Raw genomic sequence first — 27,581 nt, 5'->3', positions numbered from 1 at the left:
ATCATTGTCTGAGCAAGAGGCCAAAAGTATATCACGACAGTTGATGACAAATGAGAATCAGAATCAGATCTATTATTACTAATATGTTCCTAAAGCATTGAGTACACATCTTCAGGCTCCTGTACTCTTCCCTGAAGATCATAATAAGAGAACCTCTTATGATCTGCTACATTCCAGCCTCCACACCAGGTGGTCAGAGCTCTCCATGGTACATCCATTGAAATTTGCTCATCTTTGGCAACATATCAAATCTCCACAAACTCCTAGTGAAGTAGAGATGCTGGCATGCCTACTTTGTGATTCCATCAATATCTTGGGCCCATTATAGACCCTCTAAGATATTGACCCCCAAGAACATTTAGCTCTTTTCACTACTGACCCCTTTATGAGCACCGTTCTCCTGACTTGACTTCTCCTGCGTTCTCCTGACTTGCCCTTCCTGAAGTCCCCAATCAATTCCTTCGTCTTACAAACATTGAGTGCAAGGCTGTTGTTGTGACAACATTCAACCAAATGATCAATCTAACTTCAGTTTAAAAGCTGGATGAACTCAGCAGGTCGGGCAGCATCCATTGAAATGAGCAGTCAACGTTTCGGGCCAGGACCCTTTGTCAAGTCCTGACGAAGCGTCTCAGCCCGGAACGTTGACTGCTCATTTCAGCGGATGCTGCCCGACCTGCTGAGTTCAACAGCTTTTGTACATGTTGATTTGACCACAGCATCTGCAGTATACTTTGAGTTAACTTCTGTTTACCTCCTTGTCACCATCTGAGATTTTGCCAACAGTGGTGTCATCAGTGAATTTAGAGATGGCAGTTAAGCTGTGCCTAGCCACACAGTCATGTGTATAGACAGAGAACAGCAGTAGGCCAGTAGGACTGGTAAAAAAGATGAGAAGTTAGAGCAAGAAGGTGGGGAAAGGGAGATGAAGTAGTACAACTTGGTAGGTGACAGGTGAAACGGGGGGGGGGGGGGGAGTAAAGAACTGGGAAAGGGGAACCTTATTGGTGAGGGTCAAAGACCATGGAAGAAAGGGAGGGGGAAGGAACAGCAGAGGGAAGTGATGGGCAGGTAAGGATATAAAGTGAAAGAGAGAAATGGGAATGGTGAAAAGTGGGAGCTGTTTTAATCTGGATGGCCAGCATAAATACCTCCAGCAGTAAGCAGTAGTATGAGTCTTGACTCTGCTACAATAAAACAAAACCCCACTTCAAGATTTCCAGCATTTACGCAATCTCATGTTAATAAAACACAAGGTCCTGTTTAAGGAGAATGGTCAGGAGCTAATTATCCTCAAATACAAGGTGATCTTGGATAATATCATCATGCCTCAAAGGTTTAAAAACAAAGAACAAATTCATAGATACCTGGAAGTTGCACTTTCAAAATTATCCAGTCTCAAATGCCAAGGGCATACCTTGTTGAGAGCAAGAAAGGAATAATTTCATTAAGAACAGCAAGGCTGTTGTAGGGGTGTTTTGAAGAGCTCCTCAATTATTTGGTCCAGTTGTGCTGCTACCCAAGGATGACAAAATGAAAAGGGCATTCATGAACCAATAAAAAATTGGGTCTTTGGAGCACACAGTATTGCTGCTGAAATGTTTATATACAACTGAGATACTTCTGACAAAGTCACATTCTTTTGAATTAAGAAAGACAGAAATATGTCAGCAGATCTTATCAAGAAAAAAGACATCCAATGGTAATAATAAGATTCTCTTATTGGAAAAGTCATTGCAAAAGCTAATCTTCAATGATTTCTTTCAAAAGCCATAAGAACTACTTCCCAAGTCATAATCCAGATTCTCCCCATGTAAAACAACACATGGAATGCATGGAACAGATTAAATTCTATCCTGACTTTTCTTCAACCTTACAAAATACTTCAACTCTGTGGACTGAGGAGCACCATACATAATCCTCCTAAAATATGGCAAATTCTACATCAGTTCCATGATAAGTAAGCCATGATTCTAACCAGTTGATCAATCACAGAGGTAATCCCAATATAGTCTTGGGTCAAGCAAGTGAGAAGATTAAATATTTGCAGCTGCTGACAATTCGAAGTAAAAACAGAAGGTACTGGAAATACTCAAAGGGTATGTAGCATGTGTGAGGAGAGAAACAGTTAATCTATATTTACATAAGGTTCAGGTAAGGTTATGCCTTTGCTCCTACGTTCTTATCAATTTCTCTGCAATAACACAACAAATGAGCATGACTAATTTACAAGACAGAAGGAAAACTAATTAATGTTATTTCCTCTCCAGAAACAAGATCACTTCAACCTCAGTCAGAGCTGCAGATCAAAATGGAGAGCTGCACACACACTCAAAGGCTAATCTTCAAGTTATCATTGAATTGTTCATTAAACATATGAGAATGATCTCCTGCAAAAAACAAAGGCCCTTTACCAATTTGGCACTGCCACTCAACATCATAATAAAAGGGTATGCCGAGACCCCAGAAAGGTCAATTTTGGGAACCAATTTTCAGTGAAGCCAAGGATTGATAATTAAATTCATCACAGCCTCCTATGTATCAGCACAGATTTCTGTTAACCAAGAAAAAATGCAAAGATGACAGTCCAAAGTCAGCTTCACTGTCCACGGTCAACGAGTCAGCAGCGATTCCTCCAATCCTAAATAATTCAGAGACATGGCCAACGGAAGGCATCGAATATTACAGTGATACCTCCAAATCGATTGGCCAATTAGTCACACCTTTATCATGTCCTCCTGATATGCCATTAAAGCTCTACACCAAACTTTCTCAACCTTTTTAACCTGGAGGAACCCATAGTTTTCAGGTCTCAGAGAACACTAAAAATTATTAAATCTACAGCTCATGGTACATTTGTATGATCAGTAAGTTGTAGATATAATCCAAAAATAATTGTCAATGCTCTTTTGAGTGGAGAATGAACCTTTTAGCCAACCTTTCTTGAAAAAAAAGTGAGGTAGTTAAGCTTAGCTTACCTTTCCTTTCTTGAAATTAAATCTTTTTGTCTCTTTCATAAATTTTAAAAACGCATAAGGCAAACATAATATATTTCTGTTAAATAACTGGCTTAAGCCAAAACGTGATTAAATTTTTCTAAAGGTAGGCTCGGTAGATTTAATCTAAATAAAAGTTGTAAAGTGATTTTAATTAATACCATGTACAACAAGAAATTTTATTGACTATGTTGAATAGTAAAGTTACTAAAAATCGTAACCCAAAGCAAAATGAATAAAAATATAGCCTGACACAATTTCATACAAGACTTTGAAAAATCATTTTCTTACTTTGTGACATGATTAGGCTTAGCATGTGGAACTAGTGTTTGTTTATTGCTGCACAAGTACTCGATTCTGGGTCAAACTTGAGATAAGCACACATGGACTTCAAATGAAATGAGACTATCTCTATTCTTGCTTTTGATGCTTGTTAAAGAAGAGAGCTTGCTCACACATATAAGAAGTTGAAAACTGCAGCAAAATGTTCCTTGCTTTCCTATGAATGGCAGGATACTCTTCTTTCACAGAAATCCAGAACTTGTCCAGGGACTGGTCAATAAATATCATCTTGAGTGCACAATCAGATTGCATCACACAAAGTTCTTCCTCTTCTCTCAAAGTCAAGTTTTCAGATTGAGCAGTAGATTCAGAGAAAGGGTCCTTCATCTAGCCTTACACTTGAGTTGAAAGGGAGGAAAAATACTGTTCAATTTTGTACCGCAGTTCTTTCAGGTGGTTTTCAATAAGACTTGAAACTTTCTGATCCCTTCTTCACTTACAAGCCCAAGCAGCAGTGGAAACATTTCAAGATTTCCTTTTGTAACATGATTTCTCCAAAGATACAGTTTTCATTTAAATCCAAGAATTTTGTCACTTGAAACGAAAACATTTTCTCCAGGGCCTAACCAAGACTTGTTCAACTGGCTCATATGATAAAAAAAAATGCCTGCTAAGTAGGCTAGTTTCTGCTTCATCTTCAAAGCATTCAGCAAAATCTGAGCTACTATTTTCTTGAAAATACTCCTGCAATTCACCTTTCAGCTCAAACACCTTGTTGAAAACTCTTCCTCTGCTAAGCCACCGGATTTCTCTATGCAGCAGGAAACTGGTGCGTTCCTTCTCTACGTTTTCAGTTTTTAAAAAAAATGCATTCTTGAGTGAACTGGTTGCTGTTTAATAAAGTGAACCATTTTTGTATCATCATCCAGAACTTTTTTTAATTTCATTTCCAAGAGTTTTTGACATTGGCACTTCTCTGTGAAGAAAGCAGTGTGTTGTGACACGGTCAGGATTTACTTTTTTTAAAAAAAAATAGAGAAACAAAATCTCTCATCGAGCCAACCATTGATGAGGAGTTTGAGGAGTTCACCTACCTGGCAGCATCATCTCCAACAATGCTACAGTAGTAAGGATCGTTAATAATCGACTTGCCAGAGCTAGCAGTGGCTTTGGGCACCTCCAAAAATGTGTGTGGAAGAACCACCAGCTGCGCCTGTCTACAAAAATTTAGGTGTACAGGGCTACCGTCATCACAACACCACTCTACAGCTCCAAAGTCTGGGTCTTGTACTGCAAGCAAATCCCACTGCTTGAGCACTTCCATCAACGTTGCCTGTGCTTTATCATGGGTATCAGCTGGCAGGATCGTGTCTCCAACAATGAGGTCCTACAGAAGGCTCGACTTCCAAACATTGAAGTCACATGGACAATTCCAGGTTACCCAAAGTGGTACTCTATGGAGAACTCTCTCAGAGCAAGAGAGATCGCAGTATAAAAATGAACTTAAGCAGTAGCTGTCTCAGCCAAATATCAAGATCAAAGACTGGCAGTAGCTGGGTTGTGACAGAGACCACTGGAGAGCATTGACCACGGTGCCGCCAGGAATTTTGAGGAATCCAGAAGAGCGACTGCTGAAAAGGAGACGCAGGAAGGGTCCTACTACCCAAGCGCCTACATCCCAGCTGTTCCCATGTCCCTACTTCTCCAGAGTCTGCAGATCCAGAACTGACCTCTACAGTCAGCAACAATCGTGCCGTCTCTCCTGAGGACTCTTCTTCCCTCCTGATCTTTGCAAGTGAAGAACCAGCCATCATCGAGTGAAACCTTTTCAATTTCTCATACTGCATCTTGTCCTAGCATTATACCCACTATAATTCTACACACTGGCATTATTAGGTTCTAACTGTGGATTTTCCTTTTCAGGGTAATAAGTTCTGTTACTAAATATCTTGCTTCCTAGGCATTTACTAACTGTGGTTTTCTTAACAAACACTTTACTGTTTGTTTTGAGATTCCAATAGCCATTTTAAATAATCAGCACTTTTACGTGTCATATGCCTGTGATTTGTACTGCAGTGTCTTTTTAATTTTACTGCAGCCCTTACTGCATTTGCAAGTTGTTTGCAACAGACTAGGCACAATGGAATAGAACAACTTGGATCATCAGTCCATGTGAAACCCATTGATAAGTAACTTCCATTAAAAAGACTGACTTTGTGTCCACTGTTGCATTAGTAGATTGCAATTCAAAAATCGCCACATTAGATAATCAGACATGTCTGTAAAAGACAGACAGACTTACTTTATTGATCCCGAGGGATCGAGTTGCATGCCATCTTGGACAATGTCTCCCATCCACTCTATAATGTACTGGTTAGGCACAAGAGTACATTCAGCCAGAGACTCATTCCACCGAGATGCAACACTGAGCGTCATAGGAAGTCATTCCTGCCTGTGGCCATCAAACTTTACAACTCCTCCCTCGTAGTGTCAGACACTCTGAGCCAATAGGCTGGTCCTGGACTTATTTCCCTTGGAATAATTTACTTATTATCATTTAATTATTTCTGGTTTTATTTTGCTATATTTCTACTCTATTCTTGGTTGGTGCAACTGTAACGAAACCCAATTTCCCCCAGGATCAATAAAGTATGTCTGTCTGTAATTAAGTGATAGAATTATGGGAAGTGCAACAGCAATACAATCTAATGAATAGATTTAATGAATAAATTTTATTAACACAGGGTTAATAAAATATAAAAATAGGTGAGTCCATTCAATGCTTGAAAAATGCACCTCAAGATCCTCAGCAGTCTATCGTCTCCCCTCCATGCAATTATTAACAGCCTCTCTTATCTCGTGTCGAAAACTGAGAATGGATTTAACCAAATAAACACTGTCCTACTGCGCACTGCCATACAGAGTGGAGAGACCTCTAATGAGGCTGCTCGGTCACTGCCTGTGAGTGGTAGCATTATGCAAAGTTCAAAAAACAATATATTTTTTCCCCCAATAACAATCTGTCATGGAATCTTGGTTGAGAAACCCTGCTCTATACTCATTCAGCACCTCCAATGAGCAGGCTATATTATCTAGCTGTCCAGGCAAGAATTCACAAGACCCAATAAAAACATTAAGAAAGTCCTTAAAGCCTCCTTTAAAATGTAACATTCTCACCAACTTGTGAGAATTCCCAGCCTGTAACCTCAGGAAATGAAATTATGCAGGAAGATACAAAGAACCTCAAGTCTCTTCATCAGATACATGCTGAGGGCATTTGGAAAGGTAGAAAGAGTGAAACACCTCCCACAAATCTCATACAACTGCTCTGTTAAATACCTACTGCCCCATTTCCTGCAAAGTTTACAGACACCTGATAAGCAAAGGAGTACAACTGGATAGAAAGGATTGCAGAATTGAGGTTACAATCAGACCAGCCATAATCTTGTTAAATGGTGGTTGCCTACTTGCACTCATTCACGTTTGTTTCTATGATACCACAATGGCCTCATGAACCACCTTAAAATCCACATAACTAGAATGAAGTCAAGCTTGATTATCCTTCAGGGACAAGAAAAAAATTTACAAGGTTTGGTCTCAAAGACCGTACAGCAAATAATTACTAGGCATTTAAAAACATTGTATTTTTAAAGTTATGGATTATATTTGAAGTGATGGAAACTAAAGCAAATTATAAATCTGGTCACTCTGTGCAGTAAAGAAATGCTGATAACCTGTATCAACAAACCCCATTGGCAAAAAGCTCAATCACATTTGCACAATCCCTTAAAAATCCGCAAAATTAATACTTCACAAAAGTATGTTTAATCTCACCCAATAACCAAAAGAATAACCAATGACCCACTTAGCTGTGCTCCTGATTGTATCATAACAATTACTTTTTAAATCTAAGCAGTTGATTAGAACAATTGAGAAACCAGAAAGGCAGAAATGATATTTTGGTAAGCTTATTAATCTTGCATATCTGAATTTTACTTTCAACTTTGACAGTTAATGTTAATTTATATAGAACTCATCCCTAGGAACAACTTGTTCACAGCATCATGCCACAATACAACAATTTGCCCATTCTCAACCTTTCAAAGAGCAATCCAAATAATTCCAACTCTTCACTCTTCCCCATGGTCCGGAAAATGTTCCTTTTCCATCCAATTTTTTTTTTTGAAAGTGGAATTCATTTGTACTTCTTAATCATGTAATGAATTCCACTAAGAATTATTTTTTCATCATCTCCCCTTTGGTTCTTTCTGACAATTACAGTACTTAAAACCAAGTTCTCAAACTGATTTGCTGCTATTGAAAAATTAAAAGTTAGAAGTTAAAAGTTCAAGAATAAACCAAGTCTATTTCATTTTTCATTGGCAAAAAGCTCAATCACATTTGCAGCTATTTGCACAAATGCACATCTGCAAAATCAGGATGTATTTCCGGTGTAGGACTGAGGCAGACAAATATTGGGAGACAAGATAGATTAATATTAAGAACTACTAGGTGCACAGAACATTTGTGAGAAACTTATACAGACTGGGTTGGTCGCCAATTAAAACATTTCTTTAAAGGAATTAGGTATGCAGTGCAAAGTTACTACACACCAGGATTTAAAGCTATAGAAGACAAAAACAAACTGATCATTTTAAGTATACATTTTTCATTTGGCTCACTGTTCTCAGAGTAATCCTATGAATCATAATTTTCTTCCAACCCTCTCAAAAATGCCCAATAATATTCTACCCTCTACACACCAAACTGTCTCACCAATCATTAGTACTTCGGTCAATTTCACCTCTTTATTCTAGCTGAGAGACCCAAATTACACAAGCTAAAGCATACAGCTCCAAATTTTCTTATGGAAGATAACCCAGAACTAATACTTTATAGAACAATGCACTAACTTTATGCAGCTGGCATTGAACCCAATCTGCAGTGAGAAAACATGGGCATTTTAGACAGGCCTTATGGACTTTAAACCGACTGGAGCAGTATTCACCTAGATTTACACCATGGAGATCCAATGGACAAGATGCTCTACTAAAGAGAGATATTACCCTGCATAACTGCACTCCTATATTTTGGAGGTACAGTGGCATGCAAAAGTTTGGGCACCCCTGGTCAAAATTTCTGTTACTGTGAATAATTTCAAAATAACAAAAAAGGAAAAGGGCCCGAAACAAAAGATTGGGCACCCTGCATGGTCAGTACTTAGTAACACCCACTTTGGCAAGTATCACAGCTTGTAAGCGCTTTCTGTAGCCAGCTAAGAGTCTTCAATTCTTGTTTGGGGGATTTTTCGCCCACTCTTAGAACATAGAACAGTACAGCACATTACAGGCCCTTCGGCCCACAATGTTGTGCTGACCCTCAAACCCTGCCTCCCATATACCCCCCACCTTAAATTCCTCCATATACCTGTCTAGTAGTCTCTTAAACTTCACTAGTGTATCTGCCTCCACCACTGACTCAGGCAGTGCATTCCACGCACCAACCACTGAGTGAAAAACCTTCCTCTAATATCCCCCTTGAACTTCTCTCCCCTTACCTTAAAGCCATGCCCTCTTGTACTGAGCAGTGGTGCCCTGGGGAAGAGGCGCTGGCTGTCCACTCTGTCTATTCCTCTTAATATCTTGTACACCTCTATCATGTCTCCTCTCATCCTCCTTCTCTCCAAAGAGTAAAGCCCTAGCTCCCTTAATCTCTGATCATAATCCATACTCTCTAAACCAGGCAGCATCCTGGTAAATCTCCTCTGTACCCTTTCCAATGCTTCCACATCCTTCCTATAGTGAGGCGACCAGAACTGGACAAAGTACTCCAAGTGTCTAACTTGGCCTAACTAGAGTTTTATACAGCTGCATCATTACATCGCGTCTCTTAAACGCTATCCCTCGACTTATGAAAGCTAACACCCCATAAGTTTTCTTAACTACCCTTTCTACTTGTGAGGCAACTTTCAGGGATCTGTGAACATGTACCCACAGATTACTCTGCTCCTCCACACTCCCAAGTATCCTGCCATTTACTTTGTACTCTGCCTTGGAGTTTGTCCTTCCAAAGTGTACCACCTCACACTTCTCCTGGTTGAACTCCATCTGCCACTTCTCAGCCCACTTCTGCATCCCATCAATGTCTCTCTGCAATCTTCGACAATCCTCTACACTATCTACAACACCTCCAACCTTTGTGTAGTTTGCAAACTTGCCAACTCACCCTTCTATCCCCACATCCAGGTCATTAATAAAAATCACAAAAAGTAGAGGTCCCAGAACAGATCCTTGTGGGACACCATTAGTCACAACCCTCCAATCTGAATGTACTCCTTCCACCACAACCCTCTGCCTTCCGCAGGCAAGCCAATTCTGAATCCACCTGGCCAAACTTCCCTGGAACCCATGCCTTCTGACTTTCTGAATAAGCCTACCATGTGGAACCTTGTCAAATGCCTTACTAAAATCCATGTAGATCACATCCACTGCACTAACCTCATCTATATGCCTGGTCACCTCCTCATCTTCAGCTTGCTTTGCTTTTTTTAAAAAAAAATACAGATGGTGTGATGTTTGCTTCCAGAATTTGCTAGTATTTAATTGAATTCATTCTTCCCTCTACCAGTGAAATGTTCCCCGTGCCACTGACTGCAACACAAGCCCAAAGCATGATTGATCCACCCCCATGCTTAACAGTTGGAGAGGTGTTCCTTTCATGAAATTCTGCACCCTTCTTCTCCAAACATACCTTTGCTCATTGCAGCCAATAAGTTCTACATTATTTCCTCCACCAACCCCCTCCTCCCACAGCAAGACCTCTTGTCCAAAAGGGAAAAAAAAGAAACCTATGATTTATTAATCTTGCCAAACCTATCTGCAATCAATGAATGCCAGTTCTAGTCACCTTTTAGTCAAGGTAATTGCTCAAAAATCCTAGAATCAAAGTCTAATTGCCAAAATTATCTGGGCCAAGATGGCCATCTCTAATTTCCAAATAAATGTTTTTAAACTTGTACATGGACTATTCCTTAACAGTTCTGAAAGTCTGTATAACAAACATGGCACAAGATCATAGTTGATACATATCTAGCCTCACCACTTCCCAGACCTCTTCCCACATTCTTCAACTTCCTTCTGTGCAGATCTCAACTGTCTAACTGTAAAAAGCCACGTCCCAAAAATTGCTACCAAACTGAAAACAGACCTGAAGAAAAAGTCTGATTTCAGAAATAAAACTTTAAATTCTTAATCAAAAATATTCTCAAGATGTAATATATACTGTTGGTACAGACTGCTGATCAGCCAACTGATATTTGAAAGTTTAAAGCAACAATCCTTGCAATCAAAATTGCATTCAGTTATGCAGTAGATTTCTTCTCATTCTTCTCTCACATTCGCTTCTTTTTAAAGTGTCAACCTCTACAGATGCGGTGCCCAAAAGGCAACAACACTCCTATAACCATTGGGCCCAGAGAACTAAATCCAAACACCCATGTTTTGTATGTGTTATGTGTTTATAGATGCATTCAATTTTTTTTTTTTAAACTAATTACTATTTCATATTATTTTTTGTGTGCCATACTCTGCCAGAGCCTCAGCGACCACTTTTTTCAAAGTGGTCATCTTGGAGGAAAGATTCTGTGAGTGGTCTCACATGTCCTTCTCACAGCACAGTTTTTTTCTTACGAGGCCGAGTTGCAAACTAGACACTCAACCCGGCACGGATGGAAAGCATATCCAGGAGCAGCCCGACTGGACTCAAACTCAGGAACCTTCACTCCGGAGTCCGGCGCTGATGTCACTGCACCACCAGCCGGCTTTTCATATACTTCATATATTACACCCAAGAAAAAAATTGGATTAAAATTATTGGAATTTTATAATAATTATTTGTACAAGTTTCACTTTATTTGTATTCAAAATATGCAGCATTGAATAAGCATCTTCCAATTTATTTTCGATGAGCATTGCTAATAATACTGACCATGTTCCACTCTTCTGCTTCCATTCTGAAACATGCTCATTGCTTCCAAATTCAGAGCACATACACCACGCATGAATGCTTTCTTCATAGAATCAGTATACTTGTCCTTCTCAGCTAACAATCGTCGTATCTCTGCTCTTGCACCTTCCAGTTCTTCTTTTGACTACAATTTCAAAGGAGAAATTACTTAAAACAGAACTGTAATATATCACAAAAATACATATCTGCACTTTCTTTATTTGGGGTCACATTGGTCAAATTACAATGTGTCTTTTAGTAAAAGAGGACACCACACCTTTCTATCTACAGGGGGAAAAGACTTGCTTATACTTGAGCCACTCAAGAGAGGATGAAGTTTTTTAGTTTTAAAATAAATGAAGTTTGCTTTATATTCATGTAACATTAACAACTCAACTTTTCCTTTTCAATTTAAAGCAGCCACAAGGAAATTAGTCTTTGAACTTTCCCCTTCACTAGGTGGTCAAGTCTCAGTCCTAAGTACATTCAAGACAGACAGATTTTTGGATATCAATGAAACTAATTAGATTATATTGAGCAAGTGCAGGGAAATGGCAGAGAAGAGAATTTAGCCATGATATTTTTGACTACTGAAATAGGCAAGAGCAGCTGAAGGCTGCCTACTTCTGTAGATCATAACTGTGCCTCATAACTTTGGCAAACAAATCTGTGATGTGTTGGAAAACCGAAAGAAAACACTGAAAACTTGGCATACAAAATAAAGAATCCATGTGGAAATTTAATTCCTGTCCATTATACATTATACAATTTTGTTAGTGAATCCCATACCACACATTCATGTACCCCACAATGAACACTTACTGATGCTCATTTATGGCATAAAACCTTTAAGTGTTACTTACTGCATCAAGCTTTCTCTCATAGTCTCTCGAGAGCTCAACACAGACTTCCTCAGCTCGAGCTTGACATGCTTTTTCTACCCTTGCTTTCCATTCTGTTTGCAATACCGATTTCCAAGCTGTACATGCTTTCCTCATCAGACAGAAATTGTAATGCTTGTTGGCCAGGATATTGGCATAATCCTTGAACAGATGATCCACAATTAATATTAAATCTTTAACCATTACAAAATTTAAACAAATATTTACCTATTGATTTTACTAAAGTTAGTTGTGCCTGATGCATTGCCACTTCAGATCTAGAGAATGAAATAGAGCTGAAGTGCTGCATAAAATATTTAAACCTTGAATTTCAAAGTAAATTCTTCCACAGATCACAATCTGCTTTCCCTTATTTATACAAGGCTGATCCTTCAACTTTTCCCCCTAAATTATTGTGCCTTTTCTCTTCAATTATAAGAAAGCAAGTATCTAATTGTTATATTCAGCAGCATAAATGATTGATAGATAGATAGATAGATAGATAGATACTTTATTCATCCCCATGGGGAAATTCAACTTTTTTCCAATGTCCCATACACTTGTTGTAGCAAAACTAATTACATACAATACTTAACTCAGTAAAAAATATGATATGCATCTAAATCACTATCTCAAAAAGCATTAATAATAGCTTTTAAAAAGTTCTTAAGTCCTGGCGGTAGAATTGTAAAGCCTAATGGCATTGGGGAGTATTGACCTCTTCATCCTGTCTGAGGAGATTTGCATCGATAGTAATCTGTCGCTGAAACTGCTTCTCTGTCTCTGGATGGTGCTATGTAGAGGATGTTCAGAGTTATCCATAATTGACCGTAGCCTACTCAGCGCCCTTCGCTCAGCTACCGATGTTAAACTCTCCAGTACTTTGCCCACGACAGAGCCCGCCTTCCTTACCAGCTTATTAAGACGTGAGGCGTCCCTCTTCTTAATGCTTCCTCCCCAACATGCCACCACAAATAAGAGGGCGCTCTCCACAACTGACCTATAGAACATCTTCAGCATCTCACTACAGACATTGAATGACGCCAACCTTCTAAGGAAGTACAGTCGACTCTGTGCCTTCCTGCACAAGGCATCTGTGTTGGCAGTCCAAATGCTGGCATATTGTTAATCCCTTCATTTGTATTATTGTCTCAGGCAGAAATTGATTTTCATTGCATAGGCAGAATTTTACTTAGCAGAAATAATCAGCTTAAGTGGGATTATTTGGTTTCAAATAACTCAAAATTAACAAATTCCAATTATATTACAATCAATGATAGAATACTATACTTGACTACACAAACAGCACTGACAAGCTAAACATATTGCAGCTCAACTTATTGTCTCCCAACTTTAGGTAACTCATTTATTATATTTATTGGAGCTGGTCATTTCTGCCTGTTAATTTCCCGACAAATGCTGGTGATATTAAACCTGATTCTGATTACCATTTTCACTTGTTAGGCATGTCCTAGAGTTTTATAAGTAGCAACATATTACAAAAAGAATCTGAACTTTATTACTACTTGAACATTATAACACTTCACTTGGGTCTCACCATGTCACAGATAATCCCTTTCTTCTCCCACCTTCTCTGCTACTTAAAGCTAACTTGTTTTGGTCTATCTCAGCTTTGATTAAGAGCCACAAACCTCAATTCCCTTTCCCAAAGCGATTATTTAACAGCACCCTGGGATGTAGTCTGGACATCAGTAACAACTAAAATGACAAACTAACACATCAGACACAAGAGCAACACCACTCATTTCAGACGAAAATTTTCATTTGCATTAAAATGAATTAGGGGCAAAAGAAATTTGTATATTGATCAAATGAAAACTGGAACTTCAAAGATGGCAATTTCTAAAATATACCCTGAAATGTTAATGTCAATTTCACTTAAATATTAGTTGGTTATATGACATCAGACATTTTAAACATTCCAGTACAAATAGATAATAGATCGCCATATGTTAACCCTATGAATTATGTAATAATATTCAAATATATATGCACAGGAGCATAGATTATAGGAAACTTATTATATAGGAAAATGTGCAATTATACAATTTGGAAGGAATAAGGGGGTCACACATTTAAGATGAGTAGAGGAGGAACTTTTCAGAAAATCTTGATTCTTAGGAATTCTCTACTATAGATAACTGGAAGTAGCCATGAAATATACTCATAGACAGACACTTGAACAAGGGAATTGAGAGAAATGGGAAGTGCAGGTGGTGGATGGCTGAAAGAAAGTAGTTTGGAGCCAGGTTAAATCACTCATGATGTTTTTTATTTTCAACAGTGGAACAAAGTCCAGGGTGAAATGAATTACCTCTGCTTGTCCTTTTTATGTTCTTAAACATGGATTTCAATTTCCTAACTAACTTAAATATTTCTAAATAAAGGAATATTAAAGTAAAAATTGAGTTTTATTTCATTTTAATTTGATTCATATACCACTTATGAAAAGCATTTCCTCATTACTTTTCCAACAGTTCTTTAATGTAATTAGCTATGATGTTAACTAGCAAGTTGAGCAGCAAAAAAAAAGGCACAAGCAACTCTTCAAAATAAAAGTTGACAGCAGTAGAAAAGATCAAGTCCTAACCAGTGAAGGCTAACCCTTTATAGGAAAATACGCAACAATCAGCAGGAAGCTACTGATTGTGTCTGTTGCTAGTCATTAATCCTGGCCAACATCAGATATTCTCGGCATGTAGTCTAAACTTGAATTTAACAAAATTTGATAAACCTCTTTAGCTACCATTATGATTAAAGTGTGTTGATCTTAAAAACAAACTTTTTGACTAGTGTATGGTTGTGGGTTAATTGAAAATGCAGATTTTAATTAATTTGAAAAATCATGACAATGAATAGCACGCGCAATCCATATTATTTCACTCAAATTTCATCATCTCTCATGAAATTATACACAAGGTCATCACTTTGTTTAGAATTAATCAGTTTAAGAGTCTGAAATAGATGTTCACTTCACAGTTCAATGTAGATATCCATGTTACTGTGTCTCTCAAACAAAAATGAAGGCATGTCTAACAGAAATCAAAATTCTAGTAGTAGATTAAAATCAACTACAGATGACAAATTACAACTGTACAAATTTTTGCACAGGTTATCCTAGAGAGCAATGCTCCCAACACAGGAAGTTGTCAAGTTGGGATCTCTTCTGGGGGAGGCATGACCTGTTCAGAAGTGACCGGTTTCACCTGAACCTGAGGGAAACCAATATTCTCATGGGCAGGTCTGTTATGGCAGTTACAGAAGGTTTAAACTAATTTGGTAGAGGGGTGAGAACCAGGGAACTCAGGATAGGATGGATGGTGAAAAAGCAAGGATAGCGTGCAGTCAGACTGTCAGGAAGGGCAGGAAGATGATAGGACATAACTGCAGTCAGCAGGGTGAGTATCAGTGCATTAGGAATGCAAAATCAAAAAGGGTGGCAAATACAATATTCAAAAGTGTTATATCTCAATGCACGAAGTACAAGAAATAAGGTGGATGACTTTGTTGCACTATTACAGATTGTCGGGCATGATGTTGTGCTCATCACCAAATCGTGGCTGAAGGATGGTTGTAGTTGGGAGCTGAATGTCCAAGATTACACGTTGTATCAGCGGGATAGAAAGTTAGGCATGGATCTGCTGGTAAAGAATTCATCAAATCAGCAGAAAAATGTGATATAGCATCAGAAGATGTTGAATCCTTGTTGGTTGAGTTAAGGAACTGCAAGGGTAAAAGGATTGTGATGGCAGTTATACATAGGTCTCCCAACAGTAGCTGGGATGTGAGCCACAGCTTACAACAGGAAATAGAAAAGGGGTGTCAAAAGGACAATGGATCTCAAGAGAGTGAGTTTGTTGAATGCCTACAAGATGGCTTTCTAGAGCAGTTATCGTTGAGCCTACTAGGGGATCAGCTATACTCAATTTGGTTGTGCAATGAACCAGTGGTGATGAGGGAGCTTAAGGTAAAAGAACCCTTAGGAGGCAGTAATCACAATATGATTGAGTTCAAATTGCAATTTGATACGGAGAAAGTAAAGTCTGACGTAGTGGTATTTCAGTGGGGTAAGGGAAATTACAGTGGTATGAGAGAGGAGTTGGCTAAAGTAAATAGGAAGGAGATACTGGCAGGGATGTCAGCAGAGCAGCAATGGTGAGAGTTTCTGGGAAAAATTAGGAAGGTGCAGGACAAATGTATTCCAAAATTGAAGAAATACTCAAATGACAAAATAGTACAACCATGGCTGACAAGGGAAGTCAAAGATAATATAAAAGCAAAAGAGAGGGCATACAACAAAGCAAAATTTAGTGGGAAGACAGGATTGGGAAGCTTTTCAAACAACTTAAAGAATTATTAGGAAGGAAATGATGAAATATGAAGGCAAGCTAGCAAACAATATCAAAGTGGAGAGGAAATAATTTTTTCAGGTATGTAAAATTATAAAGAAGGTGATTGGATATTGACCCTCTAAAAAATGAGGCCAGAGAATTAATTATGGGGGTCAAGAAGATGGCAAATGAACTAAATGAACATTTTGCGAACCTTTCGGAATTCTTTGAGATTACATGTAGGAGAGCCCATAGTATTACAGGAAAGTTACTGGCATGGTTAGAGCATTGGCTGATTGGTACGAGGCAGTGTGTGGGAATAAAAGGAACCTTTTCCAGCTGGCTGCCAGTGGTGTTCCGCAGGGGTCAGTGTTGGGACTGTTTTTTTTTAATGCTGTAGATCAATGATTTAGATGATGGATTTGATGACTTTGTTGCCAAATTTGCAGATGATATGAAAACTGGTGGAGGAACTGGTCGAGAGACTGGTAGTGTTGAGTAAACAGGTAGGCTGCAAAGGACTTGGGCAGATTAGGAGAATGGGCAAGAAAGTGGCAAATTAAATACTATGTTGGAAAATGCATGGTCATACACTTTCGTAGTTGAAATAAATGTGCATTCTATTTTCTAAACTGGGAGAAAATCCAAAAATCTGAGATGCAAAGGGACTTGGGAGACTTTGTAGAGAACACCCCCCCCCCCCCAAATTACAGGTAAAGTCAGTGGTGAGGAAGGCAAATGCAATGTTAGTATTCACTTCAGGAGGTCTAGAATACAAAAGCCAAGGATATGATGCTGAGGCTTTATAAGACACTGGTGAGGCCTCAGCTTGAGTATCATGAACAGTTTTGGGCTCCTCATCTAAGAAAAGCTGTGCTGGCATTAGAGAAGGTTCAGTGGAGGTTCACAAGGATGATTCTAGGAAGGAAAGGGTTATCATATAAGGAACGTTTGATAGGTCTGAGTCTGTACTCGCCGGAATTTAGAAGGAATAGGGGGTTCTCACTGAAACCTTTCTAATGTTGAAAAATCTAGACAGAGTAGATGTGGAAAGGATGTTTCCTATTGTGGGGGAGTCTAGGATAAGAGGGCACAGCTTCAGGATAGAGGGGCATCCATGTAAAAGAGATGCTAAAGAAATTTCTTTGCCAGAGGGTGGTGAATTTGTGCAATTCATTACCACAGGCAGCCAGGTCAGAAGGTGGATTTAAGGCAGGGCTTGATAAGTTCTTGATTGGACACGGCATCAAAGGTTACAGGGAGTGGGGCTGAGGAGGGGGATCAGCCATGATTGAATGGCGGAGCAGACGATGGGACAAATGGCCTCATTCTGCTCTTATGTCTCATGGTATTATCAGTTTATACCATTCAGGATGGTGTAGCAAATAAAGAAACATAATTAAATAGCTCTGACCAGAAATTGATACTTTAATTATAAATGCTATAATCTGACTTGTCTGAATCTTTCTTCTCCATATAACTGTTTGGAGAATGTTGAAATACTGGTAGCACATGTACTATCTAAATCATGATTCTATTACTTTATTAAGATCATTGTCCACAACTCTCGTATTCCCCACAACCACAGATTTTTGATTACAGAAGGGTCAATCACTTAGAACGCCATTACACATTCATTTAGTAAAACCTGTTCTGCTTTATTGGGATCAATAAAGTATCTATATATCCATTCTAGATTTTTCTTCAAATATCATTGAGGCATGATTATGTGTTTCATGTGGTACTCTGTAGAATATGGGAAGCTAAAAACTATCACAAAATAATATCCATTCAGTTAGCTTTAATGTATATTCTTAGCATGCATTCAAACATACTTCTGCTTTCGCTTCTGAATGTTGAAGTCGCCACTGTGTAAATCTACGCATCAATTCGATCTTCTCTTTTAGATTCTTAAGACCTTGAATCAAGTTGGAAATCACCTTTGTAGATAAAAAAGATGGAACTCAGTCTCATTTTATTGATTGCTTCTGAAACAATTAAATATGCTCAAAAACATTATTGAACATCACTACGCTCTCAATTAAACTCCCCCCACCTCCAGTACAACTTTGTACAGTCAAAGATCTGAAATCAAAAAAATTATATATATATAATAGATAGATCAGCAGAGCCATGTTACAACCATGTTGAAGGCTGACACAGTTTCAACCTTCTTTCAGTCCCGACCTCTGGTAATACTCTTGCAGCTTTCATGTTCTCCTACGTAAGGTTTCTTGCCAGATCTCAATTATGTGGCAGTTAGTGGGTTAATTGGTTACTGCACATTGTCCTCAGTGTAGAAGAATGACAAGAGCACCAGGGGCGGGGAAGAATCATGGTTAAACATAACGGAATATAGCTACAAATGTGGGGGAAATAAAATGACTCTGTTAGCACATGAATGACCTCCGTCTTTGTTGCAAGGAGAAACAGGGTATGAGGGGAATTTGTTTTTTTTTAATTAAAAGCATACATCAATAGAAATAAGACAAATGAAACCTTATTTTTAGTGCCAAAGACTGTTTATCTGTAATTACTAATTAGCATTGATCATACATTTAACTCCAATTAAAATGCATCCAGATTTTACTTTGCTTCATAGCAGGTCCTTTGAAAAATAGATCCGATTTGAACTTGAGCACAGTTGCACAGGTTCAGCCACTTTACATCCCTCAACACGTTTCAAACAGTCAGTAAAGCATCATTTTCATGAAACCAAGGCACGTCTCAGACAGCATTTCTAACTTGAACATTTCTTCACATACTACAACTTCAAGCAGAGAAAAGTATGAGCAAAGGCATTACCCCAAATCATTACTCCTACTGCTAGTTCACATTACATATTAAATAGAAAAAGAAAGTCAAATGGTTAAAAGGTAACTTTTCCAATTTCACCAGCATCGTAAAAACTAGAAATTAATTATGATTCCGGTTACAGTATTTTTCAAATTTTAAGAACAGAAGTAAAATAGAAGACTGTTTGATTGGAAGTTGAAGATGGGGTTAGAAGTGAAGAGGGCAGATTTAAAAAGGTAGTACTGTTTACTATATTAATAAGAAATATGGAGGAATGCAACGTTAAGAATCATTGTAGCCTGAAAGCAAAGTTGTTTTGGTCAAATTTAAGTGAGGTATCAAGAGAAGCCAAGATGCTGAAGAACTGTATGTGAACCTTGCAAAACAACATTTTTTGTCAAAATGAGTTACAAGGAGTGGCTTGATAGATTGGCACATATTTCCTTACAGCACAGGAGGCTGAGGCATGATCTTAATAGAAGTTCATAAAATCTTGAGGAGCATGTGTAAGAGCATATAGCCAAAGTCTTTTCTGTGGAGTAGGGATGTCCAAAACTAATGGGACTATGTATAAAATGAGAAGGAGTTATTATTTTGGAGGACCTGTCCTAAGCCCACCATGTAATTGTAATGTTGAAGAAAGCACTGGAGCACCTCTAGTTTAAGGTTTTGTGAAGAATCGACATGGCATTTAAAACTCTGACAAACTTATATAGATGTGTAGTGGAGAGTATATTGACTGGCTGTGTTACAGCCTGGTATAGAAATAACAATACCCATGAACGAATATCCTACAAGTAGTAGTGGATACGGCCCAGTCCATCATGGGTAAAGCCCTCTCCATCATTGAATTGATCATTGTGTAACATTGTCACTGGAAAGTAGCATCCATCACCAGGGACCCCCACCACCCAGGACATGCTCTCTTCTCACTGCTGCCATCAGGAAGGTGGTACAGAAGACTCAAGACTCACACCAACAAGTTCAGGAACATTTAGTACCCTCAACCACCAGGCTCTTGAAATAAAGAGGGTAACTTCACTTGCCCCATCACAACTAATGGACTCACTTTCAGGGACTCTTCATCTCATGTTCTTGATATTTATTGCTCATTTATTGTCATTTCTTTCTTTTTGTATTTGCACAGTTTGTCTTGTTTTTCATAGATTCTGTTATGGTTATAATTCTATAGATTTATTGAGAATTAATCAAGAAAATGGATCTCAGTGTTGTATATAGTGACATATATACATTGCTAATAACTTTATTTTGAACTTTATAGTGTGCCAACAGCACTGACTATGAAGTTATACAAAGAAAGGTTCTGATTTTCTATTTTCCCACCACCACCCAAATCCAAACTGACATTTTCCTACTTCTGTGCCATTCTGCAAAGCACTAAGATTTCTGATGTTCCTGTACAATGCAGGAACTATTGCAGAACAGACAACTCACTGCCCAAACAGAGCCATTATAATAGCCAGTGAAATCTGGTGAAGACTTAAGGCTCATGAGTTGTGGAAAATAAACTCAAAAATAGATATATTTCGGGGCCCTTGCAGTTTTAAAAAGAACATTTAAAAATTAAGTTAAATTATATAAAAACATTAACACTTGACTTTCTCTTGTGCTGGTATCTCCATGTGAAGGGAAATAGAGCTGCAACCAATGGGAGCTATATGGAAGAAATGGATTGACATCTTTGGAAATCAAGACTTAACAGTGATCAACAGACAAGTCTCCGAATTTGAGTCTATATTAATTTCAATTATAGGTATAGGTCACAACAGATTGAAATATTCAGTCATTGTGTCATGTATTATGGGAATTGGGCTGCAATTCAAACGTTACTACTGGATGGCAGCTCATTTAATGTTCCTCTCCAATGACACTGGGTTATGCTATTCCTTATTCAAAACCTGCAGATATGAGAGAGTGCTCCAAAGTCATCTAGATAACTACAATTCAACTTTCTGAAGGGAATGAAAGCATATTCCTTAGCAAATATAGCCAATGTTACATTACCTCTAACCTCTGGACAATGCTGAGACTTAATTTCATATTTATTTTATCCTCACAATATGTTAAAAATTCTGTTAAAAACCAGTTTATCTTATATTAAATACTTCTGTCAAACCAGTTACTATACCTCATCTTTTCTTCGAACAGAATCCTCATAAGTACGAATTAGCTGGTTTAAGTTCTGGGTCTGGGTGGCCATTTGTGCAATTTGAGCTTCATGCTTCTCCTTTTCTTCTTTTAACTCCTGCTTATGTTGTTCGATTACTGAAAGTCTCCACTGGCGAATTTCAAAAAGAATATTGGCCTTCCAAAAAAAAATAAAGAAAGCTATCTTTTTAACTTTATCAAACAAAGATACACAATAGCAGAGTGTACTATTCACACTTATTTTAAAAAACGTAATTAAACAAGTCCTTTTTATGAACTCATTTGTACAAAATACTTTTTCCCCTACAAAAGTAATTAAGCTATAATATCAACAGTAATGTTTGATAAGTTAAGGTAACTATATTACCCAAATGCTCAATTACCCCACAGGAACAGGACAATTATTTTAAATGTTCAAGTCCAGTTTTGATTGTTCCCTCTGCACTCCTTTTCATACAACTGTTCATTTTTTTCATATTTTCCTCATTTAAATGCAAATTACACACTTGAAAATCTTAAAAACAAAGTAGCAGCAACAAAGGCCTTCCTGACTCTTGTGTGTACTTCTTCAATCAATACAATCATGGCTGATCTTACTCCTCAGCATCACTGCAGCAACTCCCAATTCCTTGATTGCTTTAATATATAAATATCCATCAAATTCCACTTTGAAGATGTACAGAAAATTAATTTCCACAGATTCAATTAAAAATTTCTCTTCCTTTCATTACCAAACCTTTTATTTTGAGGCTATGATCTCAGGTTCTCCAGCCAAATGAAGTGTTAATTCCACATTTATTCTTTCAAGTCTTTCAAGAATTTTATGCATTTCAAGGAAATCACTCTTCAATCAGGACAGCATAGGAACATTAATAATTAGTAGGTCAACTAGCCTCCCAAGCCTGCTCTATCATTTATTGAGATAATGGCTGATCTTCTACTTTGACCTTCATTATGCCCAAACTATCAATGGGGTTTTTGAATCTTAATGGCCCTCTGTTGGTCGACATCGACCATCAATATTGTGTCTTCGCCATTTACATTGTTGTTGTAGCACTGCCAGCATGCAAGCCAAAGCATACGTAGAGCATGCAGTTGGCTCCCCTCTCCAGGCAGCTCATGAATCGACAGGAAAAGCAGAGGCCAATACAGTTTTGCTCCATTGATGTCGCAGGAGTTGCCAGTCAGCATTGAACTGCCTTAATTCATAGGACTGCCTTAAGGACTCCAGCTCCAGAATGTTCCTTTGGGTTTACTTCTGAAGCCTCCCCATGAGTGGGTATAGCCACAAGGCAGCGGAGGTTTGAGATAAGAGTTTTCCTTCTGCTGGATGAACTGCCAACCACTGCTGATGAGCTCCATCTGCCTGGACATGCCTTGAGAATTTCAACAAGTCAATACCTCTGGGTGAAGACATTCTATACCAAATAGAATACCCTCTGTACCAAATGGCTTAATCCTGTTTCTGAGACTGACTCTTGGTTTCAAACAACAGGAGAAATATTCTTCCTGCTTTTAAATTCTTAGAAGGTTAGACAAAATCAAGTTTCAGTGAGGAAAATTCATTTGTACTGTGTAGTGAGCTGTGAAGAGGATAGTAATAGTTTAAGGAGACTGTCAGGCTGGCAGAAGGGGCAAAAATGTGTGGCAGATAAAATTAATGCCAAGATATATGAACTGTTAAATTTTGGTAAAAAGAATACGAATGAATATAAACCAGAAGATAAATCTTGCAAAGATTCAGTTAATATTTGTTCTGTAATTGTATAAGCTTTCTTTCTTTTTCAATCTTTTTATTAAGTTTTAAACACGTATACATAGTCATAATAGTACAAAGAGAGTGGGATTATATTATTGGTAGTTAACACATATTGATATAAGCTATAGGTAACACCAATATAGTTGACCCCCAAGCTCTTAATATAAACATGATATAAAGAAATAAAAAGATTTTAAAAAAATCGGAAAATCAAAAACAAGGTAAACTAAACAAAGCTGGGCTGATTTTTTTTTTCACATCGGATACAACAATTAATGCCATCAACTCTGCTCCTCTACCTATATTTGTTAATACTGTTACGAAGGATGAACAACTCTGATGGGCAGAAGGGTACAGAGTTGCCCATGTCCCCCTCCCCTGGGAGAATCACAAACCATTACTGTTATCACGCTGCTCATGAGAGAGAATGAGAGAGACACACAGATAAAAGGAAAACAAGTTGGAACATCTGCTGCTGATAAGAGAGAGGAAAGGAGCCATTGATTTACTGTTATGTCTTTTGGAGAGGGCTGTTTACTTGGTACCATTCCGTTCATTAAAATTCCTCAGTGGACAGCCGGAGTGGGCTGGTTTGATGGGCTAAGCCATTCAAAACTGATTGACACCTGAGACCCTGTGAGTAGGGATAAAAGTGAGGTCTGGGGAGACACCCCTGAGACGCACCAAGAGACACACTAGTGAGCACTGCTTAAGTGTTGGAACCCACGAGAAAGTGTGGGGCATCGGAGACCGAACGAAGGATCGGTCAAACTCAGTGTTTCTAGCGAGGCCGGTGGGGGGCTTGTGTGTGTGTCCACCCGTGCCTAGGTGACGAGTCCACCATAGAAGAACGGTCTAGCTAAAGGACAGAGGGGTCATACCTGAATGGCCACAACAACATATCGACGGATCAAGAAAATAAAGGAAGGTTTGAATGACTGTAGCTGTCACTGTTTGCTCGCCCTCTCTCTCTCTCTCTCTCCCTCCAACGGTTACAACAAAAGAATCAACAACTACCTCAGACTACATGAACTGAACTGAACTTTATACTTTCCCATGATAATTCCTTATTCCCTAGACGATAGAGCTTGTTTATTATTGATTATTATTATACCCACACTTTTAGGTTTAGTATTGCTAACGTGTATTATCTGTATATTTGCATTGTTGATATTGATTTGTATAGTTTACTAATAAACACTGTTTTGAAAATAGTACCAGACTCCAACGGATACTTCTATCTTTGCTGGTAAGACACCCAGTTACGGGGTACGTAACAATACAAAGAAATCAGAAAGGGTCAAATTACATTTTATTAAAATATTGAATAAATGGCCTCCAATTTTCTTCAAATTTAACTGAGGGATCAAAAGTATCACTTCTAATTTTTTCTAAGTTTAAACAGGATACGGTTTGGGAAAACCATTTGAGATATAGTCGAAGGGTTAAACTCTTTCCAATTCAATAAAATGGATCTTCTAGCCATTAAAGTGGCAAATGCAATCATCCAACAAGCTGAGAAGGGTAAGTCCATCATTGGTAGATCAAAGATTGCGGTAATAGGATGAGGTTGTAAATCAATACGCAAAACTGTAGAAATAGTATCAAAAATATCTTTCCAATATTTTTCCAAGAAAGGGCAAGACCAAAACAAATGAGTCAAAGAAGCTTTGTCAGAATGGCATCAATCACAGATTGGACTTGTATGAGAATAAAAGCGACCTAATTTATCTTTAGACATATGGGCCCTATGAACCACTTTAAATTGAGTCAACGTATGTTTAGCACAAATAGAAGAAAAGTTAACTAATTGAAAATTTTTCCCCCATTTCTCTGTAGATAAGGAGAGTTGAAGTTCCTTCTCCCATTCATTTTTAATTTTATCATAAATTTAAAAAATGATTTTAATAATCATAAATGATTGCTATTAAACCCTTTTGATAAGGGTTTAAACCTAAAAAAAATTCCGTGATATCTGTTGGATATGAAATCCGAAAAGCAGATAACAGTATTCAAAAAATCTCTAATCTGAATATCTTAAAAAAATAGGATCTGGGCAAATTATATTTATTAGACGACTGTTCAAAAGACATGAAACAGTTATCCAAAAATAAATCACGAAAACATATTATACCCTTCATTTTCCATAACAAAAAGGCTTGATCTATAACAGAGGGTTGAAGAAAAATTAGATGTAATAGGACTTGATAGAATAAATTTATTCAAGCCAAAAAATTTACAAAACTGAAACCATGCTTGTAATGTATATTTAATTATTGGATTAACCATCTGTTTGTTCAATATGGAAAGAACAAAAGGAAGCAAGTCCCTAAGATGGAAACCAATGAAAACCCTTGTACAGAATTACATTCAAGGTTAACCCATTATGGACTTAACATTTATATCCGCACCCCGTGTCCAAAATATTAAATATTGAATATTAATTGCCCAATAATAAAATCTTAAATTCCGCAGTGCCAAACCACCATCCTTTTTTGATTTCTCTAAATACTTTTTACTTAAGTGTAAAGGGGGTTTCTTCTTTTTCTTTGTTACTGCGTATGTTAATCAAAATGGCTTCTTTGTTTTGTTAAAAGTAGGAATGCTTCTTTGTTGTGAGAGAGTGCTGGAAGCTTGTTTGGGTTAAAATTTACTGATAACGAGAATTGTATTTCTTTGTTAACCAATTGGGATTAATGTTGTTCTTTCTTCTGAGTCTGTAAGCTATTGTTGGCGGGCTTTTGGGGAGATTGGCGCGAGGGGGTGAGAGAGAGAGGACGCGATGCTGTAAACTGGGCGAGGAGCAGATCCCAAGCAGGGGTCAGAGGCCAGGAGGTACCCCGAGGAGAGGAGACAAAGATAGATGTGTTTGGTTGACCACTTCGGGTGGTCCTGAGCTGCAAGTTAAGGAGTTCGGAGGGGATTGAATGGTGGCCAGAAGACTTTGGTAATTGAGCTCCAACGGTTGTGCACGAAGTGGTTTGGACTTTGATAAGTTTGGCGCCTTTTCTTTATTTTATTTTCCTTCATATATACTCATCGTTATTAATCACTTAGTTATAGTAATCTTTATAAATTGCAATAATTTCATCGCATACGGTGTCCTGTCTGTTATTTGGCGAGGCGGGGACATCACACAGCATTCACACAAGCTGATTACCTAGTTTGGTGGGGCCAAAGGCTGCTCCCCCTAGGCGAGAACGAGCTGAGCGAGCCTGAGGCGACCCAGGGGGTTACATAACCTAGGATTTTTATTCTGCCACATGTAAGAAGAAATTTTAGAGTCAATAGTATCAAAAAAGGATTTGGAAATAAAGATTGGCACTGCTTGAAAAAGATATAAACATTTAGGTAAAATAATTATCTTAATAGCATTGATTCAACCAATCAATGATAAAGACAATAAGGACCATATAGTAAGCAATCGCTTAACCTGGTCTATTAAAGGTTAAAAAATTGGCATTAACTAAATCCTTATGCTTTTTAGTAATTTTAACACTCAGATAAGTAAAATAGTCCGTAACCAATCTGAATGGTAAACGTCTCTAAATTGGAACCTGCATATTTAAAGGGAAAAGTTCACTCTTATTAAGATTCAGTTTATAACCAGAGAAGTTACTGAACTGGGCGAGCAGCTAACAGCGGGAATGGATTTCTCAGGATTAGAAATATATAGTAACAAATCGTCTGCATATAACGATAACTTGTGTATCACATTCCCACAGGAAATGCCAAGTATAATAGGTGAATCGCAAATAGCAATAGCTAAAGGTTCCAGGGCAATATCAAATAGCAATGGGTTAAGAGGGCAACCTTGCCTAGTGCCACGAAACAACTGGAAGAAGGGAGATCTTATATTATTGGTTAAGTACCAAAGTGGTATGATATATCAATTTAATCCAAGAGATAAATTTCAATCTAAATTTAAATTTCTCAAGCATGCTAAATAAGCATACCCATTCAACTCTATCAAACACTTTCTCAGCGTCCAATGAGATAACACATTCTGGAATTCTAGATTAAGGAGTATAAACAATATTCATTAATCTCTTAATATTAAAAGACGAATAACGATTTTTAATAAATCTGGTCTGATCTTAAGGCACAAACTAACGGAGATGGGAGTAGACTCTCACATGGTGGATTGGATAGTGGACTACTTGACAGATAGACCTCAGTATGTGCGGTTGGGAGACTGTAGGTCTGACACGGTGGTCAGCAGCACAGGAGCGCTGCAGGGAACCGTACTCTCTCCGGTCCTGTTCACCCTGTACACATCAGACTTCCAATATTACTCGGAGTCCTGCCATGTGCAGAAGTTCGCTGATGACACGGCCATAGT

The 27,581-nt window shown here is 38.1% G+C and overlaps 1 protein-coding gene across 5 annotated transcripts in view; it reads right to left on the bottom strand.

The window, feature by feature from the left end:
• poc5 (POC5 centriolar protein homolog (Chlamydomonas)) overlaps positions 1 to 27,581 on the bottom strand; it is a 123,700-nt gene that overhangs the window by 50,852 nt on the left and 45,267 nt on the right. For all 5 annotated transcript variants that reach the window (XM_073048267.1, XM_073048271.1, XM_073048270.1 and 2 more), the window contains exons 6-9: positions 21,461 to 21,637; positions 18,351 to 18,455; positions 12,146 to 12,325; positions 11,265 to 11,427 (exon numbers count right to left, since the gene is read on the bottom strand). In XM_073048267.1, the coding sequence (XP_072904368.1) occupies positions 11,265 to 11,427; positions 12,146 to 12,325; positions 18,351 to 18,455; positions 21,461 to 21,637 (625 nt within the window). The remainder of the gene's footprint in view (positions 1 to 11,264; positions 11,428 to 12,145; positions 12,326 to 18,350; positions 18,456 to 21,460; positions 21,638 to 27,581) is intronic.

Source organism: Hemitrygon akajei, chromosome 6 (assembly GCF_048418815.1).
Source record: "Hemitrygon akajei chromosome 6, sHemAka1.3, whole genome shotgun sequence".
Taxonomy (NCBI): domain Eukaryota; kingdom Metazoa; phylum Chordata; class Chondrichthyes; order Myliobatiformes; family Dasyatidae; genus Hemitrygon; species Hemitrygon akajei.
The sequence above is the reverse complement of the archived record's forward strand: the minus strand, read 5'-3'. Positions and strand labels throughout refer to the sequence as shown.